The sequence below is a fragment of the Oncorhynchus keta genome, chromosome 1 (genome assembly GCF_023373465.1).
Source record: "Oncorhynchus keta strain PuntledgeMale-10-30-2019 chromosome 1, Oket_V2, whole genome shotgun sequence".
Classification (NCBI taxonomy): domain Eukaryota; kingdom Metazoa; phylum Chordata; class Actinopteri; order Salmoniformes; family Salmonidae; genus Oncorhynchus; species Oncorhynchus keta.
This window is the reverse complement of record NC_068421.1, coordinates 5756240-5783428: the sequence shown is the minus strand read 5'-3', so window position 1 is coordinate 5783428 and position 27189 is coordinate 5756240. Positions and strand designations below refer to the sequence as shown.

Below are 27189 nucleotides of genomic sequence, written 5' to 3'. Positions count from 1 at the left end.
TATAACGAACGTGCAAATACGTGGCGCACATGGGCACTAACACGAAACAAAACAATATCCCAAATCGCAGGTGGGAGAAATGACACCGGAAGTATGATCCCCAATTATAGGCAACGATGATCAGCTGCCTCCAATTGGGAACCATACACACGCACCAACATAGAACTATAATAACTAGAAGAGAAAAAAAACTAGTCACGCCCTGACCTATTACATCATAGAGAACCCCGAGGGCTCTCTGGGCAGGGCGTGACATTTCATTTGTAATGGCAAGCCAGACAAACTTAAAAGGGCCCTCGGAGGGCAGAAATGATTAAATGATAAAGGTGTCTGACAAGTTATACTTAAATCTGAACTGGTTCTCTAGCAGATTAGTAAGAAAGTCTCACCCCATGTTCAAAAATTGGCTTTTTCCCTTTCCCTATTCACATTACAACCTTTCACTTTCGGTTATTTGAAAAATAAATTATCTCCAATATCGCTATTTTAAAAACAAACCATAGAAAGTTGGTGTTTAATCCACCAGACAAATAACAAATAATACAACAAATATTGTGGTTAAACTCAAATATACTCATCGATAAAAAATGTAAAAAAAATAGTTTTGAAAAAAAAAAGTTTAAAAAAAGGTATAATCTTTGTAAGTTATATCATAAATAGGACTGGTGGCGTTATGTCACACATGCAGCTAACTAACACAGACATATGGAAATGTCTGCTCTACCCAAAATTACAACCAACTAATTGCAGATTTACCGTAAAAATGGAAAGGGCACGTGAAAGGGGGAAAAAGTAATGAACGTGTCTGTTGGCCCTGCATTAAAGACTAACATTTGTTAATTAAACAAAATTGTGATAAATAAAAATATATACCAGTTTCATTTAAGGACCAAAAAAATGACAGCTGTGACATATAGATTGCAAAATAGTTGGGAAGAGATTTTCGATGAACCAATTCCATGGCACATGGTTTATGAATTGACACGCAATTTTCAGCTCCTCCTAATATTAAACACAGTCAAGTGCATTCTCTCTGTCGCCCACGCGCACTTTAAACATTTGGATAATAAAGCATTAAAAGGCTGACATTTCGTTGATTTGTAATACTTCTGACAGCCAAAATTCTAACTCCATCCATAACTTTTGGACTTTTAAACATTCCCCGAAGGCATAGATTGTTATAACCTACTGAAGGACTAATAGACTCTCCAACCTTTATAAAATGATAGTCTAATCGCTCGGCTAATGTAGGTGTGGAAAAGAAATCCCGCCCAATTTGCAATGTATTAAGTACTCTACATTTTACACTTTCTAACGACAAACCTCATGCAACCGCAAAATTTCGGATAACGCATATACTGTACACTATTTATTCATCAACATCTTTATGCTTTCCGTTAATAATAATTCAAAATCCAGATGTTTTATTTCAACTATCAGCAGGACAATAGACACTTGCCGAAGTTTAGGGACTTTAAATATATATTAATGGAATGGATCCATAACGAATTACTGTGGGAATAAATATCCCTGAATGACATAGCATGGAGACTGGTTTTGATAAATCAATCAGATTTTGGGGGGGAAATGTTAGGATTATTTTGTTCTTCACTCGTAGTCTACTCCTGACCGGTCCCATTGTACAGAGAAATATTCTTCTCTCTATTTTTTTTTTTTTTTTCTTGGAAGAGAAACATCATAACATTAATCAAATTAAGCTACATTTCTTAAAATCCATCCCATATACTATGTTCTTACAATAACAAAAAACAAAAAAATGTTTTCTCTAGTACAGTCAATATTTAATAACAGTCAAATGCTTCTCAAAGATGCCCTCTGGTGGTCTAATGGCAACAATGGCTGACACTTAAATAACCGTAGAATTCAGCGACAGCCAGCAAGCTGCGCTGCGGTACGACACAACTTTTAAAGGGAGATCCACTGTACATAACCACTGTGTTGGCTGTGGCAGTAACACACTATGTGAGTACAACATCTTGAAGGGATTACTTAGGGATTTTAATAGTTTCGCGAGGCAACGCTAATTTGCGTTAGTACAATGACATGCTAGCAGTTACCTTAGACTTCCAGTCATTGCGCTAACGCAAGTTAGCAACTTCTTTTCACCCTACATGCATAGATATATACATGGTACCCATGAGTTCATCTGACTAGATAAAGGGCCTCATCTGACTCTGGGTCAGTAGATAAAGGGCCTCATCTGACTCTGGGTCAGTAGATAAAGGGCCTCATCTGACTCTGGGTCAGTAGATAAAGGGCCTCATCTGACTCTGGGTCAGTAGATAAAGGGCCTCATCTGACTCTGGGTCAGTAGATAAAGGGCCTCATCTGACTCTGGGTCAGTAGATAAAGGGCCTCATCTGACTCTGGGTCAGTAGATAAAGGGCCTCATCTGACTCTGGGTCAGTAGATAAAGGGCCTCATCTGACTCTGGGTCAGTAGATAAAGGGCCTCATCTGACTCTGGGTCAGTAGATGAAGTAGATAAAGGGCCTCATCTGACTCTGGGTCAGTAGATAAAGGGCCTCATCTGACTCTGGGTCAGTAGATAAAGGGCCTAATCTGACTCTGGGTCAGTAGATAAAGGGGCCTCATCTGACTCTGGGTCAGTAGATAAAGGGCCTCGTCTGACTCTGGGTCAGTAGATAAAGGGCCTCATCTGACTCTGGGTCAGTAGATAAAGGGCCTCGTCTGACTCTGGGTCAGTAGATAAAGGGCCTCATCTGACTCTGGGTCAGTAGATAAAGGGCTTCATCTGACTCTGGGTCAGTAGATAAAGGGCCTCATCTGACTCTGGGTCAGTAGATAAAGGGCCTCATCTGACTCTGGGTCAGTAGATAAAGGGCTTCATCTGACTCTGGGTCAGTAGATAAAGGGCCTCATCTGACTCTGGGTCAGTAGATAAATAACACAACAGCTGTGTGAGCTCTAGTAGGATCAGGAGTTTATCCTGACCTGAACTTCCTCTATAACAGAGGTCAGGTTACTTACATAAGACACTTAAAATATATCTAGTTTGTCCTACTCTATATTTAAGCAGTAGTTGCTTATCCTAATATATATATATATATATGTGTGTGTGTGTGTGTGTGTGTGTGTGTGTGTGTGTGTGTGTGTGTGTGTGTGTGTGTGTGTGTGTGTGTGTGTGTGTGGGACCATGCAGTCCAGACGATGGACGAGGACCTGAATGCGTCTCTGGCCCAGGCTGATGAGTTATCCAGAGAGTTTACCTCTCTGTTGCAGGAGGTCTCCCCCAGCACACAGTCTGTTTCTCAGGTATACACACACACACACACACAGCTCAGCTATTCCGACCCAGAGCTCAGTAACAATACCGTGTATGTTCTCCTCGTCTCCCTACTCCTCCTCCTCCTCGTCTCCTCCTCCTCCTCCTCCTCCTCCTCTCTCCTATCTCCTCCTCCTCCTCCTCGTCTCCCTACTCCTCCTCCTCTCCCTCCTCGTCTCCCTACTCCTCCTCCTCCTCCTCCTCGTCTCCCTCTCCTCCTCCCTCGTCTCCCTCCTCCTCCTCCTCCTCCTCGTCTCCCTCCTCCTCCTCCTCCTCCTCCTCGTCTCCCTCCTCCTCCTCCTCCTCCTCCTCGTCTCCTACTCCTCCTCCTCCTCCTCCTCCTCGTCTCCTCCTCCTCCTCCTCCTCCTCCTCCTCGTCTCCTACTCCTCCTCCTCCTCCTCCTCCTCCTCCCGTCCTCCTCCTCCTCCTCCTCGTCTCGTCCTCCCTCCTCGTCTCCTCCTCCTCCTCCTCGTCTCTCCTCGTCTCCTCCTCCCTCGTCTCCCTACTCCTCCTCCTCCTCCTCCTCCTCCTCCTCGTCTCCCTACTCCTCCTCCTCCTCGTCTCCTCCTCCTCGTCTCCTCCTCCTCCTCGTCTCCCTACTCCTCCTCCTCGTCTCCTACTCCTCCTCCTCCTCCTCCTCCTCCTCGTCTCCTACTCCTCCTCCTCGTCTCTCCTCCTCCTCGTCTCCCTCCTCCTCCTCCTCGTCTCCCTACTCCTCCTCCTCGTCTCCCTACTCCTCCTCCTCCTCCGTCTCCTCCTCCTCCCTCGTCTCCCTCCTCCTCCTCGTCTAACTCCTCCTCCTCGTCTCCTACTCCTCCTCCTCGTCTCCTCCTCCTCCTCGTCTCCCTACTCCTCCCGTCTCCCTCCTCCTCCTCGTCTCCCTACTCCTCCTCCTCGTCTCCCTCCTCCTCCTCCTCCTCCTCTCCTCCTCCTCTCGTCTCCTACTCCTCCTCCTCCTCCTCGTCTCCCTACTCCTCCTCCTCGTCTCCCTACTCCTCCTCCTCGTCTCCTCCTCCTCCTCGTCTCCCTACTCCTCCTCCTCTCCCTACTCCTCCTCCTCGTCTCCTACTCCTCCTCCTCGTCTCCTACTCCTCCTCCTCGTCTCCCTACTCCTCCTCCTCCTCCTCGTCTCCTCTCCTCCTCCCTCTCGTCTCCTACTCCTCCTCCTCTCGTCTCCTCTCCTCCTCCTCTCGTCTCCCTCCTCCTCCTCCTCCTCCTCCTCCTCCTCTCATCTCCCTCCTCCTCCTCGTCTCCCTCCTCCTCCTCCTCCTCCTCCTCCTCCGTCTCCCTACTCCTCCTCCTCGTCTCCTCCTCCTCCTCCTCCTCCTCGTCTCCCTACTCCTCCTCCCTCGTCTCCCTACTCCTCCTCCTCGTCTCCCTACTCCTCCTCCTCGTCTCCTCGTCTCCCTACTCCTCCTCCTCCTCGTCTCCCTACTCCTCCTCCTCGTCTCCTCCTGCGTCTCCCTCCTCCTCCTCGTCTCCCTACTCCTCCTCCTCCTCGTCTCCCTACTCCTCCTCCTCGTCTCCCTACTACTCCTCCTCGTCTCCCTACTCCTCCTCCTCGTCTCCCTACTCCTCCTCCTCCTCGTCTCCCTCCTCCTCCTCCTCCTCGTCTCCTCTCCCTCCTCCTCCTCGTCTCCTCCTACTCCTCCTCCTCGTCTCCTACTCCTCCTCCTCGTCTCCCCTCCTCCTCCTCGTCTCCTACTCCTCCTCCTCGTCTCCTCCTCCTCCTCCTCGTCTCCCTACTCCTCCTCCTCGTCTCCTGCTCCTCCTCCTCGTCTCCTCCTCCTCCTCCTCCTCGTCTCCCTACTCCTCCTCCTCTCTCTCCTCCTACTCCTCCTCCTCTCTCCCTCCTCCTCCTCGTCTCCTCCTCCTCCTCCTCCTCCTCGTCTCCCTACTCCTCCTCCTCCTCGTCTCCTCCTCCTCCTCCTCCTCCTCGTCTCCTACTCCTCCTCCTCGTCTCCCTACTCCTCCTCCTCGTCTCCTCCTCCTCCTCGTCTCCCTACTCCTCCTCCCTCCACTCCTCCTCGTCGTCCCTACTCCTCCTCCTCCTCGTCTCCCTACTCCTCCTCCTCCTCCTCTCTCCTCCCTCCTCCTCCTCTCATCTCCTACTCCTCCTCCTCTCCTCCTCCTCCTCGTCTCCTCTCCTCCTCCTCGTCTCCTCCTCCTCCTCTCCTCGTCTCCTACTCCTCCTCCTCCTCGTCTCCCTCATCTCCTCCTCCTCCTCGTCTCCTACTCCTCCTCCTCGTCTCCTCCTCCTCCTCCTCGTCTCCTACTACTCCTCCTCCTCGTCTCCCTACTACTCCTCCTCCTCGTCGTCTCCTACTCTCCTCCTCCTCGTCTCCCTACTACTCCTCCTCGTCTCCCTACTCCTCCTCCTCGTCTCCCTACTCCTCGTCTCCCTACTCCTCCTCCTCCTCGTCTCCCTACTCCTCCTCCTCCTCGTCTCCTCTCCTCCTCCTCCTCGTCTCCCCTCCTCCTCCTCGTCTCCCTACTACTCCTCCTCTCGTCTCCCTACTCCTCCTCCTCGTCTCCCTACTCCTCCTCCTCCTCGTCTCCCTCCTCCTCCTCGTCTCCCTACTCCTCGTCTCCCTACTCCTCCTCGTCTCCCTACTCCTCCTCCTCCTCGTCTCCCTACTCCTCCTCCTCCTCCTCGTCTCCCTACTCCTCCTCCTCGTCTCCCTCCTCCTCCTCCTCCTCCTCGTCTCCCTACTCCTCGTCTCCCTACTCCTCCTCCTCGTCTCCCTACTCCTCCTCCTCGTCTCCCTACTCCTCCTCCTCCTCCTCGTCTCCCTACTCCTCGTCTCCCTACTCCTCCTCCTCATCGTCTCCCTACTCCTCCTCGTCTCCCTACAGACTACATCTGATGCTGTGATCCCCAGAGAAATGCCCCAGCCCTCAACCTCAGAGAGACAGACAGGAGGAGGCTCCAGCTCTCTCCCCTACTCCTCCAGCTCTACCCTCCCCTACTCCTCCAGCTCTACCCTCCCCTACTCCCCCAGCTCCAGCTCTCTCCCCTACTCCCCCAGCTCCAGCTCTCTCCCCTACTCCCCCAGCTCCAGCTCTACCCTCCCCTACTCCCCCAGCTCCAGCTCTCTCCCCTACTCCCCCATCTCCAGCTCTACCCTCCCCTACTCCCCCAGCTCCAACCTGGATTCCATGTTCTCCAGCAGTAAGGTGATGCCCTCCTCCTACGGTCAGCTGACCCCTCCCAACCGATCGCCTCGTACCCAGCGTCGTGCGTCTCCTTCTTCGTCTCGCCGAATGACCTATGACCGCAGCCCGCGAGGCTCAATCAGCTATATTGATTCAAACCACTCCCCTCCTTCTCCTGCTCCTGGCTACGATCAATCACATCGGGGGAGGGTACAGCCCTCACACTCCAATCTGCTATCCCCGTATGACTCTGCTACGATGGGTCGGACATCCCCACGACTGGGCCGAAGCCACTCCCCTTGCAAGTTCAGCCAACCAGCAGCATCCAGCACCCTGCCACGGAACTTTGTGTCTTTCAGCCAGTCTGGTGAGTGTCCTACCGTGCATTCGGAAAGGATTCAGACCCCTTGACTTTTTCCACATTTTGTTACGTTACAGCCTTGTTCTAAAATTGATAAAACATCAATCTACACACAATACCCCATAATAACAAAGCGAAAACAGTTTTTTCTGCAAATGTATAAAAAAATATATAAACAGAAATATGTTATTACATTTACATTTAAGTCATTTAGCAGACGTATTCAAGATTCCCTTATGACATCCAGTGGAACAGCCACTTTTACAATAGTGCATCTAAATCTTTTGAAATGAGAAGGATTACTTACCCTATCCTAGGTTCCAGGTGGGGCATCCGGAAGGTGGTGATTGTTTCCATGGATCATCAAGACCCTTAGTTATGAGACTTGAAATTGAGTTCAGGTGCATCCTGTTTCCATGGATCATCCTTGAGATATTTCGACAACTTGATTGGAGTCCACCTGTGGTAAATTCAATTGAATTGGACATGATTTTGGAAAGGCACACACCTGTCTATATTAAGGTCCCACAGTTGTCATTGCATGTCAGAGCAAAAAACAAGCCATGAGGTTGAAGGAATGCTTGAGACAGCATTGTGAAGAGGTACAGATCTGGGGAAGGGTACCAAAAAATGTCTGCAGCATTGAAGGTCCCCAAGAACACAGTGGCCTCCATCATTCTTAATTGGAAGAAGTTTGGAACCATCAAGACATTTCCTAGAGGTGGCCCCACGGCCAAACTGAGCAATCGGGGGAGAAGGGCCTTGGTCAGGGAGGTGACCCAGAACCCGATGGTCACTCGGACAGAGCTCCATCTCTGTGGAGATAGGAGAACCTTCCATAAGGACAACCCTTCCATCTCTGCAGCACTCCACCAATCAGGCCTTTATAGTAGAGTGGCCAGTGACCCCTCAGCACACAGACAAGACAACACAGGAGTGGCTTTGGGACCCCTAAGCACAACGACCCTAAGCACAACGACCCTAAGCACAACGACCCTAAGCACAACGACCCTAAGCACACAGACAAGACAACACAGGAATGGCTTTGGGACAAGTCTCTGAATGTCCTTGAGTGGCCCAGCCAGAGCCCGGACTTGAACCCGATCAAACATCTCTGAGAGACCTAAAAATAGCTGTGCAGCAACGCTCCCCATCCAACCTGACAGAGCTTGAGAGGATCTGCAGAGAAGAATGGAAGAAACTCCCCAAATACAGGTGTGCCAAGCTTGTAGCGTCATACCCAAGAAGACTCGAGGCTGTAATCACTGTCTAAAGTGCTTCATCAAAGTACTGAGTAAAGGGTCTGAATACTTATTGAAACTTTATTTGCAAAAATGTTTTTAAAGTGTTTTTTTCTTTAAAAATATTGGGGTATTGTGATGTCATATCGGGTTATTGTAATGTCATAAGGGGGGAATTGTGATGTCATATTGGGGTATTGTGATGTCATTGGGGTATTGTGTGTAGATTGAGCGGAAAAAAACTGTTCATCTATTTTAGAATAAGGCTGTAATGTAGCAATGTGGAAAAAGTCAAGAGGTCTGAATAGTTTCTGAATGCCCTGTGTAGTACTATATTTAAGGGCCTGTAGTACTATATTTAAGGGCCTGTAGTACTATATTTAAGGGCCTGTAGTACTATATTTAAGGGCCTGTGTAGTACTATATTTAAGGGCCTGTAGTACTATATTTAAGGGCATGTGTAGTACTATATTTAAGGGCATGTGTAGTACTATATTTAAGGGCCTGTAGTACTATATTTAAGGGCCTGCAGTACTATATTTAAGGGCCTGTGTAGTACTATATTTAAGGGCCTGTGTAGTACTATATTTAAGGGCCTGTAGTACTATATTTAAGGGCCTGTGTAGTACTATATTTATTTAAGGGCCTGTGTAGTACTATATTTATTTAAGGGCCTGTGTAGTACTATATTTATTTAAGGGCCTGTGTAGTACTATATTTATTTAAGGGCCTGTGTAGTACTATATTTATTTAAGGGCCTGTGTAGTACTATATTTATTTAAGGGCCTGTGTAGTACTATATTTAAGGGCCTGTGTAGTACTATATTTAAGGGCCTGTAGTACTATATTTAAGGGCCTGTGTAGTACTATATTTAAGGGCCTGTGTAGTACTATATTTAAGGGCCTGTGTAGTACTATATTTAAGGGCCTGTGTAGTACTATATTTAAGGGCCTGTGTAGTACTATATTTAAGGGCCTGTGTAGTACTATATTTAAGGGCCTGTGTAGTACTATATTTAAGGGCCTGTGTAGTACTATATTTAAGGGCCTGTAGTACTATATTTAAGGGCCTGTGTAGTACTATATTTAAGGGCCTGTAGTACTATATTTAAGGGCCTGTAGTACTATATTTAAGGGCCTGTGTAGTACTATATTTAAGGGCCTGTGTAGTACTATATTTAAGGGCCTGTGTAGTACTATATTTTGCAGTAAAATGTGATTTTCCTGTGTTTATTTATATTTTCAGTTACCAGTCAAAAGTTTGGACACCTACTCATTCAAGGGTTTTTCTTTATTTTTTACTATTTTCTACATTGTAGAATAATAGTGAAGACATCAAAAATATGAAATACCACATTGTCATGTAGTAACCAAAAAAGTGTTAAACAAAAATTATTCAAAGTAGCCATCCTTTGCCTTGATGACAGCTTTGCACACTCTTGGCATTCTCTCAACCAGCTTCACCTGGAATGCTTTTCCAACAGTCTTGAAAGAGTTCCCACATATGCTGAGCACTTGTTGGCTGGTTTTCCTTCACTCTGCGGTCCAACTCATCCCAAACTATCTCCATTAGGTTGAGGTCAGGTGATTGTGGAGGCCAGGTCATCTGATGCAGCACTCCATCACTCTCCTTCTTGGTCAAATAGCCCTTACACAGCCTGGAGTTGTGTTTTGGGTCATTGTCCTGTTGAAAAACAAATGGGGATTCCACTCAGCACAAACCAGATGGGATGGCGTATCGCTGCAGAATTCTGTGGTAGCCATGTTGGTTAAATGTGCCTTGATTTCCAAATATATCACTGACAGTGTCACCAGCAAAGCACCATCACACCTCCTCCTCCTCCATGCTTCACGGTGGAAACCACACATTCTGAGATCATCTGTTCAACTACTCTGCATCTCACAAAGACACAGCGGTTGGAACCAAAAATCTTACATTTGGACTCATCAGACCATAGGACAGATTTCCACCGGTCTAATGTCCATTGCTCGTGTTTCTTGGCCCAAGCAAGTCTCTTATTATTATTGGTGTCCTTTAGTAGTGGTTTCTTTGCAGCAATTCAACCATGAAGGCCTGATTCACACAGTCTTCTCTGAACAGTTGATTTTGAGATGTGTCTTTTATTTGAACTCTGTGAAGCATTTATTTGCGCTGCAATCTGTGGCTGGTAACTCTAATGAATTTATCCCCTGCAGCAGAGGTAACTCTGGGTCTTTCTTTCCTGTGGCGGTCCTCATGAGAGACAGTTTCAATGCTTGATGGTTTCAGCGACTGCACTTGAAGAAACTTTCAAAGATCTTGACATTTTCCTGGATTGACTGACCTTCATGTGTTAAAGTAATAATGGACTGACCTTCATGTGTTAAAGTAATGATGGACTGTCGTTTCTCTTTGCTTATTTGAGCTGTTCTTTCCATAATATGGACTTGGTGTTTTACCAAATAGGTCTATCTTCTGTATACCACCCCTACCTTGTCACAACACAACTGATTGGCTCAAACGCATTCAGAAGGAAAGAAATTCCACAATTTATCTTTTAACAAGGCACACCTGTTAATTGAAATGAATTCAACCCCATGAAGCTGGTTGAGAGAATGTTGAGATGCCAATAGTGTGTAAAGATGTCATCAAGGCAAAGGATGGCTACTTTGAATAATTTGTTTAACACTTTTTTTGGTTACTACATGATTCCATATGTGTTATTTCATAGGTTTGATGTCTTCACTGTTATTCTACAATGTAGAAAATAGTAAAAATAAAGAAAAACCCTGGAATGAGAAGGTGTGTCCAAACTATTGACTGGTACTGTACATATAAGACATACATACACAGTGTATATTTATACATACATACATACAGTATATATTTATACATGCATACATACATACAGTATATATTTATACATACATACATACATACATACAGTATATATTTATACATATTTAAAAATAAAAATAAAAAATAAAAAAAAATATGCCATTTAGTATATATTTATACACGCTTTTATACATACATACGACTTACAGCTTTTATCCAAAGCGACTTACAGTCATGTGTGCATACATTCTACGTATGGGTGGTCCCGGGATCGAACCCACTACCCTGGCGTTACAAGCGCCATGCTCTACCAACTGAGCTACAGAGGACCACATACATACATACATACAGTATATATTTATACATACAGTATATATTTATACATACATACATACATACATATACATTTATACATACAGTATATATTTATACATACATACATACATACAGTATATATTCATTTATACATACATACATACATACATACAGTATATATTTTATACATGCATACATACATACAGTATATATTTATACATACATACATACATACATACATACATTTATACATGCATACATACATATATGTTATACATATATACATACAGTATATATTTATACATGCATACATACAGTATATATTTATACATACATACATACATATATGTTTATACATGCATACATACATACATATATATTTATACATGCATACATACAGTATATATTTATACATACATACATACATACAGTATATATTTATACATACAGTATATATTTATACATACAGTATATATTTATACATACATACATACATACATATATATTTATACATACAGTATATATTTATACATACATACATACAGTCATGTGTGCATACATACATACAGTATATATTTACATACATACAGTACAACCATATGTTTATACATACAGTATATATTTATACATACATACATACATACATACATACATACAGTATATATTTATACATACATACATACATATTATATTTATGCATGCATACATACATACATACATACATACATACATACATACAGTATATGTTTATACATACATACATACATACATACATACATACATACATACATACATACATACATACAGTATATATTTATACATACATAAATACATAAAATAAAAAAATAAAAAAATATGCCATTTATACGCTTTTATACATACATACATACAGTCATGCATGCATACATTCATACGTACATACATGGTCCATATTGAACCCACTACCTGGCGTTACATTTATACGCCATACTCTACCATACTAGCATACAGTATATATTTACCATACATACATACATACATACAGTATATATTTATACATACATATATGTTTATACATGCATGCATACATACAGTATATATTTATACATGCATACATACATACATACATACATACATTTATACATACATACATACAGTATATATTTATACATGCATACATACATACATACATACATACATGCATACATACAGTGTATATTTATTTATACATGCATACATACATACAGTATATATTTATACATGCATACATACAGTATATATTTATACATGCATACATACATATATGTTTATACATGCATACATACATATATACATACATGCATACATACAGTATATATTTATACATACATACATACAGTATATATTTATACATACATACATACAGTATATGTTTATACATACATACATACATACATACATACATACATACATACATACATACATATTTATACATACAGTATATACATACAGTATATATTCATACATACATACATACATACATACATACATACATACAGTATACATTTATACATACAGTATATATTATACATACATACATACATATTTATACATACAGGTATATGTTTATACATTTATACATACATACATACATACATATGTTATACATACAGTATATGTTTATACATACATACATACATACAGTACATATTCATACATACATACATGCATACATACATACAGTATATATATTTACATACATGTATATATTCATACATACATACATACATACATACATACATACATACATACATACAGTATATATTTATACATACATACATACATACATACATACATACAGTATATGTTTATACATACATACATACAGTATATATTTATATTTACATACATGCATACATGCATACATACATACAGTATATGTTATACATACATACATACATACATACATACATACATACATACATACATACATACATACATACATACATACATACATACATACATACATACATACATACATACATACATACATACATACATACAGTGTATATTTATACATACATGCATACATACATACATACATACATACATACAGTATATATTTATACATACATACAGTATATATTTATATGTACATATGTACAGTATATTTTTATACATACGGTATGTGTACATTTTTACACACTACGAGTTTTAGTATGTGCCACAACATTGACTCTTTAGGATGTGCCACTACATTGACCCCATGTGCCACTACATTGACTCCATGTGCCACTACATTGACCCCATGTGCCACTACATTGACTCCATGTGCCACTACATTGACTCCATGTGCCACTACATTGACTCCATGTGCCACTACATTGACTCCATGTGCCACTACATTGACTTAGGATGTGCCACTACATTGACCCCATGTGCCACTACATTGACTCCATGTGCCACTACATTGACTCCATGTGCCACTACATTGACTCTTTAGGATGTGCCACTACATTGACTCCATGTGCCACTACATTGACTCCATGTGCCACTACATTGACTCCATGTGCCACTACATTGACTCTTTAGGATGTGCCACTACATTGACTCCATGTGCCACTACATTGACTCTTTAGGATGTGCCACTACATTGACTCCATGTGCCACTACATTGACTCTTTAGGATGTGCCACTACATTGACTCTATGTGCCACTACATTGACTCCATGTGCCACTACATTGACTCCATGTGCCACTACATTGACTCCATGTGCCACTACATTGACTCCATGTGCCACTACATTGACTCCATGTGCCACTACATTGACTCCATGTGCCACTACATTGACTCTTTAGCATGTGCCACTACATTGACTCCATGTGCCACTACATTGACTCCATGTGCCACTACATTGACTCCATGTGCCACTACATTGACTCCATGTGCCACTACATTGACTCTTTAGGATGTGCCACTACATTGACTCCATGTGCCACTACATTGACTCCATGTGCCACTACATTGACTCCATGTGCCACTACATTTACTCTTTAGGATGTGCCACTACATTGACCCATGTGCCACTACATTGACTCCATGTGCCACTACATTGACTCCATGTGCCACTACATTGACTCCATGTGCCACTACATTACTCTTTAGGATGTGCCACTACATTGACATGTGCCACCATGTGCCACTACATTGACTCCATGTGCCACTACATTGACTCCATGTGCCACTACATTGACTCTTTAGGATGTGCCACTACATTGACTCCATGTGCCACTACATTGACTCCATGTGCCACTACATTGACTCCATGTGCCACTACATTGACTCCATGTGCCACTACATTGACTCCATGTGCCACTACATTGACTCCATGTGCCACTACATTGACTCCATGTGCCACTACATTGACTCCATGTGCCACTACATTGACTCTTTAGGATGTGCCACTACATTGACTCTTTAGGATGTGCCACTACATTGACTCCATGTGCCACTACATTGACTCTTTAAGATGTGCCACTACATGGACTCCATGTGCCACTACATTGACTCCATGTGCCACTACATTGACTCCATGTGCCACTACATTGACTCTTTAGGATGTGCCACTACATTGACTCCATGTGCCACTACATTGACTCTTTAGGATGTGCCACTACATTGACTCCATGTGCCACTACATTGACTCTTTAAGATGTGCCACTACATTGACTCCATGTGCCACTACATTGACTCCATGTGCCACTACATTGACTCCATGTGCCACTACATTTACTCTTTAGGATGTGCCACTACATTGACTCCATGTGCCACTACATTGACTCTTTAGGATGTGCCACTACATTGACTCCATGTGCCACTACATTTACTCTTTAGGATGTGCCACTACATTGACCCCATGTGCCACTACATTGACTCCATGTGCCACTACATTGACTCTTTAGGAAGTGCCACTACATTGACTCCATGTGCCACTACATTTACTCTTTAGGATGTGCCACTACATTGACCCCATGCGCCACTACACATTGACTCCATGTGCCACTACATTGACTCCATGTGCCACTACATTGACTCTTTAGGATGTGCCACTACATTGACACCATGTGCCACTACATTGACTCCATGTGCCACTACATGGACTCCAGGTGCCACTACATGGACGCCATGTGCCACTACATTGACTCCATGTGCCACTACATTGACTCCATGTGCCACTACATTGACTCCATGTGCACTACATTGACTCCACGTGCCACTACATTGACTCTTTAGGATGTGCCACTACATGGACTCCATGTGCCACTGCATTGACTCCATGTGCCACTACATTGACTCCATGTGCCACTACATTGACTCTTTAGGAAGTGCCACTACATGGACTCCATGTGCCACTACATTGACTCTTTAGGATGTGCCACTACATTGACTCCATGTGCCACTACATTGACTCTTTAGGATGTGCCACTACATTGACTCCATGTGCCACTACATTGACTCCATGTGCCACTACATTGACTCTTTAGGATGTGCCACTACATTGACTCCATGTGCCACTACATTGACTCCATGTGCCACTACATTGACTCGACGTGCCACTACATTGACTCCATGTGCCACTACATTGACTCTTTAGGATGTGCCACTACATTGACTCCATGTGCCACTACATTGGCTCTTTAAGATGTGCCACTACATTGACTCCATGTGCCACTACATTGACTCCATGTGCCACTACATTGACTCTTTAAGATGTGCCACTACATGGACTCCATGTGCCACTACATTGACTCCATGTGCCACTACATTGACTCCATGTGCCACTACATTGACTCCATGTGCCACTACATTGACTCTTTAGGATGTGCCACTACATTGACTCCATGTGCCACTACATTGACTCTTTAGGATGTGCCACTACATTGACTCCATGTGCCACTACATTGACTCTTTAGGATGTGCCACTACATTGACTCCATGTGCCACTACATTGACTCCATGTGCCACTACATTGACTCTTTAGGATGTGCCACTACATTGACTCCATGTGCCACTACATTGACTCTTTAGGATGTGCCACTACATTGACTCCATGTGCCACTACATTGACTCTTTAGGATGTGCCACTACATTGACTCCATGTGCCACTACATTGACTCCATGTGCCACTACATTGACTCTTTAGGATGTGCCACTACATTGACTCCATGTGCCACTACATTGACTCCATGTGCCACTACATTGACTCTTTAGGATGTGCCACTACATGGACTCCATGTGCCACTACATTGACTCCATGTGCCACTACATTGACTCCATGTGCCACTACATTGACTCCATGTGCCACTACATTGACTCTTTAGGAAGTGCCACTACATGGACTCCATGTGCCACTACATTGACTCTTTAGGATGTGCCACTACATTGACTCCATGTGCCACTACATTGACTCTTTAGGATGTGCCACTACATTGACTCCATGTGCCACTACATTGACTCCATGTGCCACTACATTGACTCTTTAGGATGTGCCACTACATTGACTCCATGTGCCACTACATTGACTCTTTAGGATGTGCCACTACATTGACTCCATGTGCCACTACATTGACTCCACGTGCCACTACATTGACTCTTTAGGATGTGCCACTACATTGACTCCATGTGCCACTACATTGACTCTTTAAGATGTGCCACTACATTGACTCCATGTGCCACTACATTGACTCCATGTGCCACTACATTGACTCCATGTGCCACTACATTGACTCTTTAGGATGTGCCACTACATTGACTCCATGTGCCACTACATTGACTCCATGTGCCACTACATTGACTCTTTAGGATGTGCCACTACATTGACTCCATGTGCCACTACATTGACTCTTTAGGATGTGCCACTACATTGACTCCATGTGCCACTACATTGACTCTTTAGGATGTGCCACTACATTGACTCCATGTGCCACTACATTGACTCCATGTGCCACTACATTGACTCTTTAGGAAGTGAAGTTAATAACTTTGACTCACATAGACAGGAACCTATATTTCTCAGTAATCTGAATGAGTTAATATGACTGTTAGCTTTTATTCTCTCTCCAGATGATGTCATGCAGAGACCGAAGAACCAAGGTAAATGGAACGAGACCGATCTGGACGCGGCATCTCATAAGAAGAAACCTCACCACTCCTACGACAGTAAGGACTCACACACACTCACACACACACACACACACTCACACTCACCACTCCTACGACAGTAAGGACTCACACACACACACACTCACCACTCCTACGACAGTAAGGACTCACACACTCACACTAATACTCACCACTCCTACGACAGTAAGGACTCACACACACTCACACTCACACTAATACTCACCACTCCTACGACAGTAAGGACTCACACACACTCACACACACTCACACACACACTCACACTCACCACTCCTACGACAGTAAGGACTCACACACACACACACACACACACACACACTCACACTCGCACGCCTACGACAGTAAGGACTCACACACACACACACTCACCACTCCTACAACAGTAAGGACTCACACACACACACACACACACACACACTCACACTCACCACTCCTACGACAGTAAGGACTCACACACACACACACTCACCACTCCTACGACAGTAAGGACTCACACACACACACTCACACACACACACTCACACTCACCACTCCTACGACAGTAAGGACTCACACACACACACTCACACTCGCCACTCCTACGACAGTAAGGACTCACACACACACACTCACACTCACCACGCCTACGACAGTAAGGACTCACACACACACACTCACACACACACACACACACTCACCACTCCTACGACAGTAAGGACTCACACACACACACTCACACACACACACTCACCACTCCTACGACAGTAAGGACTCACACACATTCACACTCACCACTCCTACGACAGTAAGGACTCACACACACACACTCACACTCACACTCACACTCACCACTCCTACGACAGTAAGGACTCACACACACACACACACACACTCACACTCACACTCACACTCACCACTCCTACGACAGTAAGGACTCACACACACACACTCACACTCACCACTCCTACGACAGTAAGGACTCACACACTCACACTCACACTCACACACCACGCCTACGACCGTAAGGCCTCACACACACACACACACTCACACTCACCACTCCTACGACAGTAAGGCCTCACTCACACACACACACACACACACACTCACACACCACGCCTACGACCGTAAGGCCTCACACACACACACTCACACTCACACTCACACACACCACTCCTACGACAGTAAGGCCACACACACACACACACACACACACACACACACACACACACACACACAACACTCCTACGACAGTAAGGCCTCACACACACACACACACACACACTCCTACGACAGTAAGGCCTCACACACACACACACTCACACTCACACTCACACACCACGCCTACGACCGTAAGGCCTCACACACACACACACACACACACACACACACACACACACACACACACACACACACACACACACACACACACACACACACACACACACACACACACACACACACACACACACACACACACGCCTACGACAGTAAGACCTCACACACACACACACACGCCTACGACAGTAAGGCCTCACACACACACACACACACACACACACCACACGACAGTAAGGCCTCACACACACACACACACTCACACACCTACGACAGTAAGGCCTCACACACACACACACACTCACACACCTACGACAGTAAGGCCTCACACACACACACACACTCACGCCTACGACTGTAAGGCCTCACACACACACTCACACACCTATGATAGTAAGGCCTCACACATACACACACACACACTCACACACACACACACACTCACACACCTACGACTGTAAGGCCTCACACACACACACTCACACTCACACACACTCACACACCTACGACTGTAAGGCCTCACACACACACACACACACCTACGACAGTAAGGCCTCACACACACACACACACACACACACTCTGACGACAGTCAGACCATACACACACACACCGCCTGTTGGTAACCGACAGTAAGGCCTCACACACACACACACACACCACACACACACACACACACGCCTACGACAGTCAGACCTCACACACACACGCACACACCTACGACAGTAACCAGACCTCCACACACACCACACACACACCTCCCTGACAGTCAGACCTCACACACACACCACAACCTACGACAGTCAGACCTAGCACCACCAACCAGCACCTGTCTGTTGGTAACACTAGCACACACACACCAGCACCACACACACACACACACACACAGCACCTGTCACAGCACACACACACCTACGACAGTCAGACCTCACACACACACTCATATTCCATGTGTGTTTTCTGATAACATGGTACAGAGAAGAACTTAAGGCTTAACACACACCGGTGGTAACCTAGCACCTCCCTGTTGGTAACCTAGCACCTCCCTGTTGGTAACCTAGCACCTCCCTGTTGGTAACCTAGCACCTCCCTGTTGGTAACCTAGCACCTCCCTGTTGGTAACCTAGCACCTCCCTGTTGGTAACCTAGCACCTCCCTGTTGGTAACCTAGCACCTCCCTGTTGGTAACCTAGCACCTCCCTGTTGGTAACCTAGCACCTCCCTGTTGGTAACCTAGCACCTCCCTGTTGGTAACCTAGCACCTGTCTGTTGGTAACCTAGCACCTGTCTGTTGGTAACCTAGCACCTGTCTGTTGGTAACCTAGCACCTGTCTGTTGGTAACCTAGCACCTGTCTGTTGGTAACCTAGCACCTGTCTGTTGGTAACCTAGCACCTGTCTGTTGGTAACCTAGCACCTGTCTGTTGGTAACCTAGCACCTGTCTGTTGGTAACCTAGCACCTGTCTGTTGGTAACCTAGCACCTGTCTGTTGGTAACCTAGCACCTGTCTGTTGGTAACCTAGCACCTGTCTGTTGGTAACCTAGCACCTGTCTGTTGGTAACCTAGCACCTGTCTGTTGGTAACCTAGCACTGTCTGTCTGTTGGTAACCTAGCACCTGTCCTGTCTGTTGGTAACCTAGCACCTGTCTGTTGGTAACCTAGCACCTGTCTGTTGGTAAAGCACCTGTCTGTTGGTAACCTAGCACCTGTCTGTTGGTAACCTAGCACCTGTCTGTTGGTAACCTAGCACCTGTCTGTTGGTAACCTAGCACCTGTCTGTTGGTAACCTAGCACCTGTCTGTTGGTAACCTAGCACCTGTCTGTTGGTAACCGAGCACCTGTCTGTTGGTAACCGAGCACCTGTCTGTTGGTAACCTAGCACCTGTCTGTTGGTAACCTAGCACCTGTCTGTTGGTAACCTAGCACCTGTCTGTTGGTAACCTAGCACCTGTCTGTTGCAGAGACTGAGTGGCTGAGACCGTTGGTGCCAAACACCAACTGGAGAGAATCTAACCTGGATGGCCCTTCCCCCTCTAAGAAGGTAGGGGGTGTGTGCGTGCGCATGCTCAGGTGTTTTTGTTTGTTAATCATCTCTCTCTCTCTCTCTCTGGTGTACTGTATTGACATGGAAATTTGAATTGCTTAAATTGTCATGTATAACAATGATGGTCGGATAAACAGTATCTCTGTCTCTCTGCCCCTTCTTCTTTCCCTACAGGACACCCTCCCTCGTTCCCACCAGTCCACCCACTCATCTCTGCCCCGTAACACCCGTATTACTGTTCCTCCCGACTCGTCCTCCCTCTACCATGCCCCTCCCCAACCAATCATATCCCGTATCTCCATCCCCCCCTGCTCCTCCTCCTCCCAGCCCCCCCGTCAGCACAGACCCATCCCTCTCTCCGTCATCATGCGGCTCCAGAACCCCTACTGGGCATCGTCTGCCCTCCACCCCCGGGCCCTGGGTACCGAGAGGGATATGGGTCTGTACCGCCATGCTGTACCCAGGGAGTATAGGGATTACCTGGAGTACAGAGAGTACCAGCCACAGACCCAGCCACAGACCCATGAGCTCAGGCAGCCAGCCTTCCACGGGGAAGGTATAGTATCTAAACGAACATAGACTCTACTCTCACAATCTAACCGGTTATGTGTGGTCACCCGTCTGTGTGTAATTCTGTCCGTCCGTCTGTGTGTAATTCTGTCCGTCCGTCCGTCTGTGTGTAATTCTGTCCGTCCGTCCGTCTGTGTGTAATTCTGTCCGTCCGTCTGTGTGTAATTCTGTCCGTCCGTCCATCTGTGTGTAATTCTGTCCGTCCGTCCATCTGTGTGTAATTCTGTCCGTCCGTCCGTCCGTCTGTGTGTAATTCTGTCCGTCCGTCCGTCTGTGTGTAATTCTGTCCGTCCGTCTGTGTGTAATTCTGTCCGTCCGTCCGTCCGTCTGTGTGTAATTCTGTCCGTCCGTCCGTCCGTCTGTGTGTAATTCTGTCTGTCCGTCCGTCCGTCTGTGTGTAATTCTGTCCGTCCGTCCGTCTGTGTGTAATTCTGTCCGTCCCTCTGTGTGTAATTCTGTCCGTCCGTCTGTCTGTGTGTAATTCTGTCCGTCCGTCCGTCTGTGTGTAATTCTGTCCGTCCGTCTGTGTGTAATTCTGTCAGTCCGTCCGTGTGTTCTCTCTTCTCCCACAGTGCTGAAACCAGGTGATGTTGACATTGAGTTGGAGCGACTGGACCCAATTCATCAAAGTCCCATGGCCCCTGACCCAGCTCTCCCAGAGAAAGGGAGGGAGCCAGAGAGAGGAGGAGGAGAACCCCAGGCGGTGGCCCCCAGGCCCCTCAGCCCGTCCAGACTGCAACCAGTGGTGGCTGCAGAGAGCCCAGATGTCCCTGACATGGAAGAGCTGCTTCGGATCCGCTCTGAGATCCCCCGGGCCCTGAAGAGACGTGGCTCTGTGACCCCTATCTCCAATCTTGACCCAAACCCTGAACCGGGGTCACAAGGTTAGGAAATGACTTCTAATATACAATTGTTTTGCATAAAGAATTTGACACAGAAGGAACCAGCGATGTGAGTGACAATGACTGAGTGAATGGTAGAAACTAAGAAAGTTCACCACCAAACTGTTTCACTGTCATTCTATTAATTGCAAGGTTTTATTTATTTAGTATATATCTACAGCCTCCCCGACTGATCACGCTATCAATGCTCGTCCTCTAGAATCTTCTGCTGATCACGTAATCAATACTCATCCTGTAGAATCTTCTGCTGATCACGTTATCAATACTCATCCTGTAGAATCTTCTGCTGATCACGTAATCAATACTCATCCTGTAGAATCTTCTGCTGATCACGTAATCAATACTCATCCTGTAGAATCTTCTGCTGATCACGTAATCAATACTCATCCTGTAGAATCTTCTGCTGATCACGTAATCAATACTCATCCTGTAGAATCTTCTGCTGATCACGTTATCAATGCGGCGCTGGTTTTATGAATGAGTTTAATGTTTGAAAGCTTCTGCATGTCTATACGATGTTGTGGTAACCTTGTGACCCTGACCCTATAGCCCCTGTCCAACCCCAGAAGAAGCCAGCCTCCCTGCAGCCGGACCACAATCACAAACAGTACAAACAGATCATGAATAAACTTTTCCGGAGGAAGGGGTTGACGGGCCAGCAAGGGGGGGAGATGGGGAGTGACTACAGCTCCTCCTCGGATGGAGAAGGGGACAGCTCTACATCCCTCTCCCCTGTCACTAACCCTGTCCCTAACACTGGACCTAACACTGGACCTGCCTTGCCAGAGTACAGGGTATGACAGGACACATTCTTATCTTTTTGCTTTCTTTTGTTGTGACTATTTTACAGTGAAATGTACAGTACCAGTCAAATGTTTGGACACCTACTCATTCAAGTTTATTTTTTATTTTTTTAAACAATTTTCTACATTGTAGAATAATAGTGAAGACATCAAAACTACGAAATAACACATATGGAATCATGTAGTAACCAAAAAAGTGTGAAACAAATCAAAATGTATTCTTCAATGTAGCCACCTTGATGACAGCTTTGCACACTCTTGGCATTCTCTCAACCAGCTTCATCTCGAATGCTTTTCCAACCGTCTTGAAGGAGTTCCCACATATGCTGAGCATGTGTTGGCAGCTTTTCCTTCACTCTGCACTCCAACTCATCCCAAACCATCTCAATTGGTCATCTGATGTTGCAATCCATCACTCTCCTTTTTGGTCAAATAGCCCTTACACAGCCCGGAGGTGTGTTGGGTCATTGTCCTGTTGAAAACAAAGGGTAGTCCCACTAAGCGCAAACCAGATGGGATGGAGTATTGCTGCAGAATGCTGTGGTAGCCCTGCTGGTTATGTGTGCCTTGAATTCTAAATAAATCACTGACAGTGTCACCAGCAAAGCACCATCACACCTCCTCCTCCTTGCTTCACAGTGGGAACCACAGATGCAGAGAAACCTTTTATTTAACCAGGTAGGCCAGTTGAGAACAAGTTCTCATTTAAAACTGTGACCTGGCCAAGATAAAGCAAAGCGGTGCGACACAAAACAACAACACAGAGTCACACATGGAATAAACAAACATACAGTCAATAATACAGTAGAACAAGTCTATATACAGTGTGTGGAAATGAGGAAGGACAAGGGAGGTAAGGCAATAAATAGGCCATAGTGGCGAAGTAATTACAATGTAGCAATTAAACACTGGAATGGTAGATGTGCAGAAGATGAATGTGCAAATAGAGATACTGGGGTGCAAAGGAGCAGAATAAATAAATACAGTTTGGGGATGAGGTAGTTGGGTGGGCTATTTATAGATGGGCTATGTACAGGTGCAGTGATCTGTGAGCTGCTCTGGCACCTGGTGCTTAAAGTTAGTGAAGGAGATATGAGTCTCCAGCTTTAGCGATTTTTGCAGTTCGTTCCAGTCATTGGCAGCAGAGAACTGGAAGGAAAGGCGACCAAAGGAGGAATTGGCTTTGGAGGTGACCAGTGAAATATACCTGCTTGAGCGCGTGCTACGGGTGGGTGCTGCTATGGTGACCAGTGAGCTGAGATAAGGCGGGGCTTTACCTAGCAGAGACTTGTAGATGACCTGGAACCAGTGGGTTTGGCGACGAATATGTAGCGAGGGCCAGCCAACGAGAGCATACAGGTCGCAGTGGTGGGTAGTATATGGGGCTTTGGTGACAAAACGGATGGCACTGTGATAGACTGCATCCAGTTTGCTGAGTAGAGTGTTGGAGTCTATTATGTAAATGACATCGGCGAAATCAAGGATCGGTAGGATAGTCCGTTTTACCAGGGTATGTTTGGCAGCATGAGTGAAGGATGCTTTGTTTGCGAAACAGGAAGCCAATTCTAGATTTAATTTTGGATTGGAGATGTTTGATGTGAGTCTAGAAGGAGAGTTTACAGTCTAACCAGACACCTGGGTATTTGTAGTTGTCCACATATTCTAGGTCAGAACCGTCCAGATTTGTGATGCTGGACAGGTGGGCATGTGCGGGCAGCGATCAGTTGAAGAGCATGCATTTAGTTTTACTAGAATTTAAGAGCAGTTGGAGGCCAGGGAAGGAGTGTTGTATGGCATTGAAGCTCGTCTGGAGTTTAGTTAACACAGTGTCCAAAGAAGGGCCAGAGGTATACAGAATGGTGTCGTCTGTGTAGAGGTGGATCAGAGAATCACCAGCAGCAAGAGCAACATCTGCATCTCACAAAGACACCGCGGTTGGAACAAAAAATCTTCGATTTGGACTCAAAGGACAGATTTCCTGGGTCTAATGTCCATTGCTCGTGTTTCTTGGCCAAAGCAAGTCTCTTCTTCTTATTGGTGTCCTTTAGTAGTGGCTTGTCTGCAGCAATTGAACAATGAAGGCCTGATTCACACAGTCTCCTCTGAACAGTTGATGTTGAGATGTGTCTTTTATTTGAACTCTGAAGCATTTATTTGGGCTGCAATCTGTGGCTGGTAACTCTAATGAATTTATCCCCTGCAGCAGAGGTAACTCTGGGTCTTCCTTTCCTGTGGGGCGGTCCTCATGAGAGACAGTTAACTCTAATGAATTTATCCTCTGCAGCAGAGGTAATTCTGGGTCTTCCTTTCTGCAGCTAATGAATTTATCCCCTGCAGCAGAGGTAACTCTGGGTCTTCCTTTCCTGTGGCGGTCCTCATGAGAGACGGGTAACTCTAATGAATTTATCCCCTGCAGCAGAGGTAATTCTGGGTCTTCCTTTCCTGTGGCGGTCCTCATGAGAGACAGTTTCATCACAGCACTTGATGTTTTTTTGCGCCGACACTTGAAGACACTTGAAAAGTTCTTGAAATTGTCCACTTTGACTGACTTTCATGTGTTAAAGTAATGATGGACTGTCGTTTCTCTTTGCTTATTTGAGCTGTTCTTTCCATAATATGGACTTGGTGTTTTACCAAGTGGGTCTATCTTCTGTATACCACCCCTACCTTGTCACAACACAACTGATTGGCTCAAACGCATTAAGAAGGAAAAAAATTCCACAAATAAACTTTTAGCAAGGCAAATCTGTTAGTTGAAATGCATTCCAGGTGACTACCTCATGAAGTTGGTTGAGAGAATGCTAATAGTGTGCAAAGCTGTCATCAAGGCAAAGGGTGGCTACTTTGAAAAATCTCAAATATAAAATATATTTTGATTTGTTTAACACTTTTCTTTGGTTACTACATGATTCCATATGTGTTATTTCATAGTTTTGATGTCTTCACTATTATACTACAATGTAGAAAATAGTAAAAATAAAGAAAAACCCTGGAATGAGTAGTTGTGTCCAAACTTTTGTCTGGTATTGTAGATGGTCTCATTGTCAGTGAACTGATCCAGTTAGTGGAAGGTTTTCACTAATAAGAGTCACATGCATTTTAAACCAAGACTTCTTGGGCCATGTCTCTCCATCTCGATGTTACTACGTCTGTATCTAATAAGGGAAAGTTAAGGTATTATAATATATAATAATAATATATTCCATTTAGCTGACGAGGGGATTTTATCAAAGCGACTTACAGTCTGGTGTGCATACATTCACTGGTGGGGAACTGGACCTGTTCAGAACCCACTACCCTGGACACTGTTCAGAGCGCCATGCTAGGGGGAACTGGAGCCTGTTCAGAAGGACTTAGGAGGTTGTGGACACTCTTCCATCCTCCCAGGGGTAGGGGGGTTTCCATAAGGGGGTTGGGTGCAGGAGGCCAGGGGGTTGGGTGAGGAGGAGGGGGTTCTGGTCAGAGGGGTTGGGTGCAGGCCCTCTGGGTTGGGTGCTAGGGGATGGGTCACTGGTGCAGGGGGAACTGGACACTGTTCAGAGGGTTGGGTGCAGGAGGTAGGGGGTTGGACACTGTTCAGAGGGTTGGGTGCAGGAGGTAAGGGGGTTGGGTGCAGGAGGTAAGGGGGTTGGGTGTAGGGGGTAAGGGGGTTGTGGACCCAAATAAAGCATTCAGTGTGTGTTGACAGCAAGCATGAGGTTCACCCCTGCGTGGTCTGTGCCCTGCAGATGAATGACCCGAGCCAGCCGAACGACGAGGGCATCACAGCCCTCCATAATGCCATCTGTGGAGGTCACTACAGCGTGGTGGACTTCCTGGTTCGTATAGGAGCCAACGTCTCCGCCCCAGACAGCCACGGATGGTAACTTCATTATCGAATGCCCTTTTAACTGGCTTACGTCCCTGTAGCTTCCTCCTTCGACATAATAATGTCGTGCTGCTCGCCTTTATTCCTTATGGCCAGCAGCACGCCACCCTGCATCCCACTGCTGGCTTGCAGTGATTGGGGACATTGCCCTGTGTAGGGTGCTGTCTTTCGGGATGGGATGTTAAACAGGTGTCCTGACTCTCTGTGGTCACTAAAGATCCCATGGCACTTATCGTAAGAGTAGGGGTGTTAACCCCGGTGTCCTGGCTAAATTCCCAATCTGTCCTTCATACCATCACGGTCACCTAATCATCCCCAGGTCATTG

At 45.5% G+C, this 27189-nt stretch overlaps 1 protein-coding gene and 2 long non-coding RNA genes across 3 annotated transcripts in view; 2 read left to right on the top strand and 1 right to left on the bottom strand.

Moving 5' to 3' along the window:
• ppp1r13l (protein phosphatase 1, regulatory subunit 13 like) overlaps positions 1 to 27189 on the top strand; it is an 81297-nt gene that overhangs the window by 52567 nt on the left and 1541 nt on the right. The window contains exons 3-10 of the mRNA XM_052469222.1: positions 3184 to 3296; positions 6164 to 6830; positions 17281 to 17376; positions 20638 to 20717; positions 20895 to 21276; positions 21863 to 22174; positions 22742 to 22989; positions 26634 to 26857. Coding sequence (XP_052325182.1) covers positions 3184 to 3296; positions 6164 to 6830; positions 17281 to 17376; positions 20638 to 20717; positions 20895 to 21276; positions 21863 to 22174; positions 22742 to 22989; positions 26634 to 26857 — 2122 coding nt within the window. The remainder of the gene's footprint in view (positions 1 to 3183; positions 3297 to 6163; positions 6831 to 17280; positions 17377 to 20637; positions 20718 to 20894; positions 21277 to 21862; positions 22175 to 22741; positions 22990 to 26633; positions 26858 to 27189) is intronic.
• On the top strand, positions 2340 to 3160 carry LOC127909696 (uncharacterized). Its single transcript, XR_008072335.1, has 2 exons — positions 2340 to 2500; positions 2607 to 3160. It is a non-coding gene; the product is annotated as an uncharacterized LOC127909696 (long non-coding RNA).
• LOC127909633 (uncharacterized) lies at positions 19596 to 20620 on the bottom strand. The gene is made up of 3 exons (XR_008072255.1): positions 20537 to 20620; positions 20376 to 20492; positions 19596 to 20260 (listed from the first exon to the last, which is right to left on the bottom strand). It is a non-coding gene; the product is annotated as an uncharacterized LOC127909633 (long non-coding RNA).